The 10020-nt window shown below is 40.2% G+C and overlaps 1 protein-coding gene across 5 annotated transcripts; it reads right to left on the reverse strand.

The window, feature by feature from the left end:
• Positions 1 to 1819: 1819 nt before the first annotated feature.
• On the reverse strand, positions 1820 to 7277 carry LOC111912055 (uncharacterized). Of its 5 annotated transcripts, none has more exons than XR_002857053.3 (4): positions 7156 to 7208; positions 2855 to 6684; positions 2594 to 2663; positions 1820 to 2143 (listed from the first exon to the last, which is right to left on the reverse strand). XR_002857053.3 is itself a non-coding variant. In XM_023907805.3 (3 exons), the coding sequence occupies exon 2, from the start codon at positions 6662 to 6664 to the stop codon at positions 2855 to 2857; it is 3810 nt and encodes a 1269-aa protein (XP_023763573.1). In that variant the 5' UTR covers positions 6665 to 6684; positions 7156 to 7277; the 3' UTR covers positions 2450 to 2663. The 5 variants fall into 5 exon arrangements, 1 of the variants encoding a protein (XP_023763573.1); XR_002857054.3 differs by having other exon boundaries at positions 1820 to 2224; XR_002857051.3 differs by having other exon boundaries at positions 2589 to 2663.
• Positions 7278 to 10020: the final 2743 nt, after the last annotated feature.

Raw genomic sequence — 10020 nt, forward strand, 5'->3', positions numbered from 1 at the left:
TCAAGGATCAAGGGTTTTCCTTATAAACCACTTGTGTCACCAACTCTTGATTTGCTCACTTGTTTCGATTACAACATCATAGTCTCTCATACAATTTAGTTGATTTACATTTGATTAAATTTTGACCAAAACACACACACACACACACACACACACACACATATATATATATATATATATATATATATATATATATATAATATTTTTAGTTTTTAATTTAATGCAATTTTATATATGTATAAAATCACAGGGTTTGTATCATAAAAGCCATTAGAACCGATGATGGAGGTATCAATTGTAATAGGGTGTTCCGACTATGCAGGTAATCGGTATTTTCGGTGAAGGCCGGCTGAATGGTTGGTGATTTTTTGTAGTGATGATAGTAAAGGGTCGATGGTGGTGTATGCGGTGGTTTTCGAATGTGGTCGCAACAACTGTGAAGGGGTGGTGGTGTTCGGTGTTTCCAGCTCGTGAAGAGCTCCGATGTTAGTGATGGGTTTGGTAGTTGATGGGTATGAAGGTGGTGTACGGCGTTTAGAGGTGACGATAGAGGGTGTGAATGGGTGTTGTGATGGGTGGTTACCACATTAGATGGTTGGTGGGGTTATGAAGATGAAAATACTATGGTGGTGTATGTTCTCTAGTAAGTGGTATAATTATGGTGGTGGTTGTTTTCCTTTGGTCGATGAGGCTTCCAGTTTTCCCGATGGAGATGTATGTTTGTTTTCGAGATTAAGCAAAGGTGGTGATTCTGGTGGTCAGAGTGATTCACAACTTGCATCCTTGTTTAAACAAGGAATTTTTTACAAAGAAATAGAAGACCAAATATGTTAGTATTGCAAATTTTTGTGGCAAAAATCAAAAACACATAAATAAACTCTTCATTTTGCATTTGCAATTAGTAACATATAATAATAATAATAATAATAATAATAATAATAATAATAATAATAATAGTTTTTATTTTAATAATAATATATAAATACACATCCGCATTTTTTCAATAATTTTACATTTTTTTTAATCTCATCCGGCTCCCATTCACCCTTCCTTCCAATGTGGGTGAACAAATTACTTGTCTATATATTTGTTGAAGTTTATTTAGCTCGCAAGTTAAGCATAATGACTAAAACTCCCCTGAGTCTTAACGAAAAACAATTAAGTCTCAAATTAAGTTAGAGTTCAAGTCAATAAAGCCTTTTAAGGCTAAGAGAAGTAAGGGTGTTAAGAACCTTCGCTAAACCCAAACGCACACCACCCCCTAGCACTCGCTAGGGGGAAGCTAAGGTCAGCTCGTCAAAATTTTAAAGAGAGATTGGTGGAAAACCATTTCGCCCCTAACATAAATCTGATTTTTATCCGAATATAATTTATATTATATTAATTGTTTGTGGTTTAAAAAAATAAAATATGTTTAATATTTGTGCACAAAAAATGTTTGTATATTAAATAAAACTATTAAATTAAATTAGAAAAAGAAAATAAAAAAGAATAGAGTGATAGGAGTGTTACCACCCCCTACCAAATGTTAAGATTAAGTGCTAAATAATAAAAAAAATGAAGTGACACTAAAAAATATGACAATTGCAAGATGTTAAGAATCTTACGATGTCAAAAAGTCTTTTCCCGTCCTAAATGAGGGTATTTGCTGGAAAAAAAATCAGGAATGGGAGCGGAGGTGGGGGCATGGTTAACCCCCGTTTTAAATTCGGGGGCAGGGTTTGGAAGTCTCGTCCCGAAACCTTTATGGGCGGCCGTTAATAAATTATATATATTTCAATGTGATGATGCCAAAAAAATATATATTTGTATATATTAATTATATAAATATAATAAATAATAGAATGATTTTTACATATCAAAATTCAACAAAAAAAAAACATGTTTTTAAGTTCTTTGTAACATGTAGAATTATACTATAAATAATTATTTGTTACCCAAAAAATAGTTTCTTTTAGCCCAATACATATATTTAAAAGATCCGCATACATTTTAGGGTCTAATTCGCATACTACATGTTCTGTCTGTCATCTTCTTAGTTTGCAGACATCTTCAATCTTCATGCAGAACCTTTCATTTACTTTATTTCAAAACTTCATGTCCAGGTTTGAACGTTGATCAATTGCATAGCCGGCCAAATATTCTGTGTATATATTTTTTTACTTTTGAATCAACGAGGAAGATCCTTCATGATAAATAACCACTCGCAAAACAAACACCATACCTAGTGAAGTATATTACATTTCACAAGTATTACATTTTATCTCTGAAAAAGATAATTTGCTTTAGGTGTATAAAAACGCAAGGTCGATTTTCAAAATGTAAACCAAACGCCTTGACCATTTAGTTTAAGTTAAGTTTGTTGATATTTGTAAAAGGTGTTTATCTTAGACAAACAATTGAGAATACAAATTTTGACAAGAAAAAAAAATGATCAACCAGTAGCGAATAATGTAAACCAGAATCTATTAATCAAGATTTCCATACACCATTGATAGTTTCAAGGGGAAAACTGCAGGTAATCAATGTCCTGCTTTTTCTGTTGATGGTAACTGATACTCAAATTAAATGATTGGTGAGTTACTTACCTTACCTCTTCATCATCAAGATGACAAGACATGTAGAACTACTGATGATCCACCTTCAAACAATGCTTCTGGTACCTATCATCCAGAAAAACAACAAAACAGACAAAAATTTACACCAATCCCATCACAAACAAAACCAGCTGCTATTATCACAAATAACAAAATATAATATCCTCCAGACAATATTAAAAAGTAGCAGCATCCAAGATAACATATCATAAGATGAAAAAGTTAATAATACGAACAAGTAAGAAGTAGACACCCACTCAGATAAACATGGTCAACTCGGGCCTACTGTAAACATTCTCCCCTTCATCCTCCAAAACAGGATAAGCTGCGACAAGTGCATCCTGAGCCCCAATATACAACGAATTGTAAATCTTCCAATACACCTCCCTCACCTTCCTGGCCGGATGAAACAGCCCCTGCAAACAGTAATTCAACACCACCGCCGCCCCCAACGCCACCCTCATCCCCTCGATCGCCTCCATCACCGCATTTATCACATGAGGGGACGTCTCAAATATATTCGGCCACACATAATTCAACAAATGGACCAACGCGTCCTCACACCCCAACCCCGCTACCCCCAACGCCATGTGCTTCACCGCACTTGCTGCCGTCTGTCTGTGCACAAGATCCCGGTCCATCAACGCATCTTCAAGCAATGGAGTCACCGCGTATATGTAATCCTTCCCCATTTCACCGATATATTCAAAAAGAAAAGATAACGATTTCAAAACACCATTCTGAACATTCAATTCCGGGACGCGATACTCGTTCATCAACGCGGGGAGAACCGTAAATGGCGAACATGTTTCCGCCACGATTGCGATTGCTACAGTGGTGCAAACGCGGTTTTGTCGCTCTTGGACTTTGAGATTGTTGAGTAGAGTTGCTAACACGTCTTGTGGCCCGATTGCTTTTGCGATGTAGCCGAATGTGTTGACTGTGGCTCTACGGATTCCTTTTTTGTGGGCTTTTAGCATCTCCAGAAGCTCGAAGCAGATCCGCATCCATTCTCTCGCGGGGACAAATTCGGCTCCACGGTCAGCGATACGTCCGACTAAATCGATACAGTTTTCTTGAACCTTTTCATGACGATTTTTCAAGATAGGGGTTAAACGTGGCAAAAGGTCTTTTATCGGGGGGGTCATTTTCGTCATACCGATAACATTCACAATTGCTTTTAACGCGCCCAAGATAGACCCCAAAACTTCAGGGTATTCTTCTCCTAAATATTCATATAACACGACTCCAAGATGTCCCATTAGTTGTTCTTCTTGACACTGTTTCATGACAACTGCGATTCTTGAAATTAAATCGGCTGCTTGTTGTCTGACTTTCGCGCTTTTGTTGTTTAGACGCCATTTTATGGTACCACAGATTTGGGGGAGATAAGGTTTGACTCGTTGACCAAGCGCGTTCACAACCGCACCAAACCCGTTAAGCATTACATTCGCGTCATCGCTTGTTTGCTCTTGAAAAGCATACAAAATCCCATCAATCAAAAGCTCTTCTAATCGTGGATCGATGTCGGAAGCACCCAAATTTGCTACAACTTTTTCAATTGTCTCCATCACCATTCGTCTGTAAGGCTCGCTTTCATCTTTCAAGTCTTCAACTATTCGTCCAACAATGTCGGGAACACCAACTTTGTTTGCGATTTCCACTGTCGTGTCAACAAGCTGTCTGTAGTTTCTTCTGTCCAATGCCATTCGTCTGACCCAAAAGTTCCGGAAGAATTCCGGGAGGATATCGCTACGAATGTAATCAGCCTCAACACCTTCTGTACTCACACACTGTTTCACCACTTTTAGGACAATCTTTTTCATTTCTTCATCTGGTGACTGGAACTCACGAATCAAAATCACCATCACTTCTTTTGTGTAGTAACTCGCGTAAATAGCATCCATTAGAGGGATGATAAACCCAATTGCCTTCAAGAAAGCAGCTAGGACTTTACCACGGTGGGACCGGATACCCTTCCATAACGGTTTAAGAACCGAGTCAAAGCTTTCAATACCATAGGGAGCAGCAGCCTCGGCTAGAGCAGCTAAGGACAAAGCAGTAATTGTTCTGACTTTCTGATTTTCATCATTAAGACCATGTTCTATGATCTCAACTAGAGACCTTAAGTGGGGAAGAACAGCACAACCGATAAGAATGGCGATTTGTTGAACAATCTTGATACCCGTGTGTCTTGCTTGCCATGACTTCTTACTCTGACAAACAGCCTTCAAGAATGGTAACAAAGCAGGGATGCCAAGTGCTGATGCAACAACACTGAAAGCTCTAGCAGTTGTGTTTCTGACATATTCATCGATGTTGTCGATATCCGGACGCATTGCAGCAATCATGGTGGCTAAACCGGCTGCTTTACTGAGATTGGAGATGATTTCTCTACCTTCAACACGCGCGTAATAATCTTCATCAATCAACAAAGGTTCAATCACAACAAGAATCTTGTGAACATAAGGTCGAACGAGTTCATCGAGTTTGTAAAGGACTCTATCAATAACTTTCACAAGCAAATGTCTCTCTTGATCTTCCAAAGTAGGCTGCATAAGTAAAGGAAGAATACGGTTGAACAAAGGTCCAGCACCAAGTTCACGGGCTTTATCAGTGAGCTGCCTCAAAGCGGTTTTCCTTTGAGGGGGAGTTCCATTTTTGACCTTGAGAAGAAGTTTCATGATCTTTCGCTCTTTCTGTTCATCTGGAGAGAGTTCCTCTTCGTCTTCTTCGTTTAACAAAGCGCCAAAATACTGATAATCTTCTGGTTTCATGAACGGAAGCCCACCTGGCATTTCTTTTGGAACATCAAAATGTTGTCCCCTGTTCTCTTCAGGAATCGAGTACAGAGGTGTTCCAAGAGGAGTTGGGGTGGCAAGAAGCTTTCTTGCAGGAGTTCTGATTGGGACATAAGAAGGTGGAGGTTCAAGAATCTTGTAGCCTTCTTGAGGAAACATGGTGTCAAGTTCTTCATCTGTTAAAGGGCGATTCCTGTCTTCAATATCTTTCTCCCATCTTAGTAAGTTATACTGTTCAGGTGTGATGGCGCCACGGAGATTTATAGCTCCGGGAGTTGGGGTGGCGAGTTCGACCCCACCGACAGGTGTCACGCCAGGTGTGTAGGCGGCTGCGGGTGTAGCACCGCCAGGTGTAGCACTTCCCATGGTGGCTGGAGTTTCATCCCATCTTGATCTTTGGCGTTTTGGTGTAGGGGTAGCAAGGCCAGAGAGCTTTGGAGTAGCATCCCATGCCATTCCAGCTGGAGTGGCCCCTGGAGTGGCCCCACCAGCAGGGGTAGCATCGGAATCAGCCAAACGACCAGGTGTAGGAGTTTCATCCCATCTGTTTTTCCGGGATAAAGAAGGAGTGGCATCGCCGATTCTACCCGGAGTTGGAGTAGCATCCCATCTTCCAATCCCTGGAGTTGAGTCTGGCATATCCCAATCAGAACCACTTTTTGCTTTCTTTGCATCTGAATTGTCTTGATTTTGATCCCATCTGTTTCTTCTCTTTTGAGATGGCTGTGAAGCAGCTGGTTCCCTTTCCCTTTCCTTTCCAGCTGCTTTGTTCTCTTCCTCTTCCTTTTTCCTCCTAGCAATCACCTTCAATGTCTCCTCTTTCTCTCTTTTCAAAGCAGCTTCCCTCATAATATCAGCATATGTTCTTGTTTCAGGTTTTGGAGTTTTGTCACCATTTGCAAAAGCATCGTGTCTTTCTGGTGAGATGACCTGATTCAACCTTCTTCTTCTGTAGTCATCCTCCCTGTCGATAATCCTCTGTGATTTCTTAAACCCCAAAGATTCATCATCATCTCCACCTCTGGGCATATCATTCAAGAGAGACCTTGGGGCAGTGTAAGAAGCTAATTTCCTAGCAACCTCATTATCCATGGCATCAGCGTTCTCTTCATCATCATTAGCAGGAATCTCCCTGTTATAATCCTGAAACCGATTGCTCCCATCATAAAGCTCAGTATCAAAAGTAATGGAGTTTGGCGCTAGGGCTGCCTCCATAATCTTCCTTTCTTCCTGTGTCTTTGCAATTTCTGCATCAACCGGATCCATAATTTCAACTCTTCCTCAAACTGAAAAAACACCAGAACAAAATCCACCAGTAAACGTTAGATTCCAGTCAACTCCATTAAAATCCAAAATTACCTCAAAGTCCACGAACAATCCGCATAAACATACACGAGACTATCACCATCGAAAATCAAATTAAGCATAAACTTAACACACGCTAGCCTATACCATCGAAGAGAAACAAAACAGCAAATCAACGAAGAAACTGACATAGCCCTTTTTTTATAAAATAATAACCCGGACATAACAGAAAACCTAATTATAAAGCTACTAAAACCTACATGTATATGTAGAACGAGCAACCAGAAACATCGAAAATAAGATGAATTATGAACACATATGGTCAATTACTTCGACTATATACATACATAATCGATAAAAAGGCGTTGGGATTACAAAAAAACATGGAATAATCAAAGTAACAATACGAGAAGACCAAAAATTTTGCTCGAGAAAATGAAGCTGGAACTTACTAGGGTTTGTTTGTGGTGATCTGATCCGACGAAGCGTAGACAAAAAACCACGACGGGGATTGTGGATACGAAAACGAGTTAAATGGGAACCTGGGGTTTTTTATTTGGTTTTATATGATGGGTTTTAAGTCAATAAAAGGGGCGGATCCGTAAGAGGTTAAACCGCTTAACATTTGGGTCATATTTTACAAAATAGTCCCTGAACTACAACATCTTTCTTTATGTAGTCCAAAAAATGAAAAACGTAATCAAATTGGTTGTTGTTTTATTCGGTTTTCCTTTATTTGTTAAAATCAAGAAATTTTGGTTGAAATCGTTTTGTTTTGTTTAGTAGGTTAAAACATGAAGTTGACATTAGGTTCACAAGTAATGACCATATTAGATGTATCAATGGGTCGACTTGAGTTAGGTTCGGGTTCACCCTATTTAATAATTGGATTGAAAATTTCAATCCAACCCAACCTGTTTATTTAAATGCGTTGATATTTCTAACCCAACCTTTTAGATAAATGGTTCTCATCGGGTTGACATGTTTATATTAGGGATGAGCATATGGACCGGGGAACCGGCCGGAACCGGAACCGGCACCGGAACCGGGACCCGATGGAACCGGTCGGGCCGGGACCGGGACGTTATTTTTGTGGATTTTTGGAACCGGGAACCGGTAGGAACCGGAACCGGTAGAACCGGCAAAAACCGGAACCGTATGATGCTATTTTTCGAATACCGGTTCCAACATTTGAAGACACGACAAGAACCGGTAGGAACCGGGAACCGGTAGAACCGTCGGCCGGTTCGGTTCTTAATGTTGGCCGAAGCCGGTTCCCGGTTCCGGTCCGGTTCCGGCCGGTTCGGTCCTTTTGCGCATCCCTAGTTTATATAGTTCTCGACCCAACCTATTAAATAAATGGGTTAGACTTGGGTTAACCCATTTAAAATCAATTAAATAAATTATATAATTAAATATTATATCACTTAAATTATAAAACATAAATAAAACTTCATAATTATGACAAAAACACAATCATAATTCATAAATAGAAATAAATTGTTCAAATAACATTAAAAATGTTTAGTTTTATAGTGATTTTGGAGAGTGACCAGTATTATCGGCACTAAAAAAGGATGGAAATTAGGATTGAATTTTATTAAACATACATAATAATAATGCAACATTATAATTTATAAATTAATATTTTCATTAATAGATGATAATATTCAAATAACTATTAAATTTTATATATATTAAAGTTAAATGGGATGACAGGTTGAAAAGAGGTTTATAATTTTTACCCAACCGAAGGGTTAGACGGGTTGACCCATTTAAGTTAAATGGGTTGAAAATCTCAACCCAACCCGTTAATTTTGGGTTGGGTTGGCAGGTTGGGTCGATTTTTGCCGGCACTGGCTCATATGCCATTACATCTCATGTTCTTTGTAGCACCTGGTTCCCGGTACGTAAATCTTATTTGAGTATTTTCCATTTTTAGCCTTGGACTCGGCGAGTCATAGGTCCGACTCGCCGAGTAGAGACGGGACCCGGGACATGTTTAAGTTGGTGACTCGGCGAGTCCATATTCCGGACTCGGCAAGTCACCGCTGTTGGATGAAACCCTAAGTTTCAGGGGTTTGCACCCTATTTAAGCCTCATGTCCGCCCCAAGCCAGCCCCCATTCACCCTCAGAGCCCCCAACCCTCGTTCAAAGCTTATTTCCTAGAGAGTTTGAAGCATTTTTGTGTGATCTTGAAGGTTTTGAGAAGGAAGTGGTGTAGATCAAGAGGAAGGGAAGGAAACCAAGCATCTTAGTGTTCTCTCAGTGATTCCTTTGAGGTATAACCCGTTTTCCCTCTGTTTCTATGCTTATTACTCCATTAAGTCTTTCTTGAGCCCTTCCCCAAGCTTGTATGTGCAATATAATTCGTAATAAGTTGATTGGCCTTTAGATCTAGGCATGGTTGAGCTCCAGGAGCTCAGATCTGTTGCCTTTATGGACCCACATTGCATGAAGACCCTAGATCTACCCTTTTGGGTGCATTTTGAACCCTAAAACCCTTATTGGTGAATATCTACACGTAAAGTTGGAAACTTTACGTGTGATTCATGCTCTAGGAACCCAGATCTGTGAATGGCATGGACTGGAATCGAGCAAAATCGCATAGTTAGTGGTTGCATGGCAACGACTCGGCGAGTCGTTCATCTGACTCGGCGAGTCTGCTCGCGAGTCTCCGAATTTGTCCCCTTTTCATAGTGTCAAGTGTGAGCAGTGAGTCACGGGGTGTGACTCAGTGAGTTGGAAGCCAAACTCATCCATGAAGGAACTCGGCGAGTTCAAGGCAATCTCCTTAGATCAAGAACAGACTCAGCGAGTTGTTCATACAACTCGGCGAGTCGCAGCATAAGTGTTCTTCGGATGAAGATGAACTCGGCGAGTTGTTCATACAACTCGGCGAGTAGGATGAAGGGCTTGAACCTCAGTTTAGAAGGAGAACTCGACGAGTAGGGACGGGATTCAGGATTGTCGATTTGATAGTGACTCGGCGAGTTGGGTCAACTGAAAGTTGACTCTGACCTTGTCTTATGACATGATCAGGGGTAAAATGGTCATTTTACCTAAAGGATAGTTAGCAGTGCTTGATTGAGTATGTTGTGGGAATTACAGTCGTAGGATTTCCGGAGCAGTAGCAGCAGTACACAGTCAGCTCCTGATCAGATCAGCAGCTACTTCGAGGTGAGTTGCCTTCCAGTAGCGGTGGGTCTACGGCCACAATGTCGGCCCACCAGTAGGAGTTGTATGTAGATGATTGTCTATGTGATATTCATCTAGGGATTACTACTACCTGCGTTATGTTTATGTGCTAGTATGA

Source organism: Lactuca sativa, chromosome 6 (assembly GCF_002870075.4).
Source record: "Lactuca sativa cultivar Salinas chromosome 6, Lsat_Salinas_v11, whole genome shotgun sequence".
In the NCBI taxonomy this organism is placed as follows: Eukaryota; Viridiplantae; Streptophyta; class Magnoliopsida; order Asterales; family Asteraceae; genus Lactuca; species Lactuca sativa.

What these genes read in the sequence shown, in the direction of transcription:
- LOC111912055 (XM_023907805.3), bottom strand. Translation starts at nt 6,664, where the DNA reads ATGGATCCGGTTGATGCAGAAATTGCAAAGACACAGGAAGAAAGGAAG.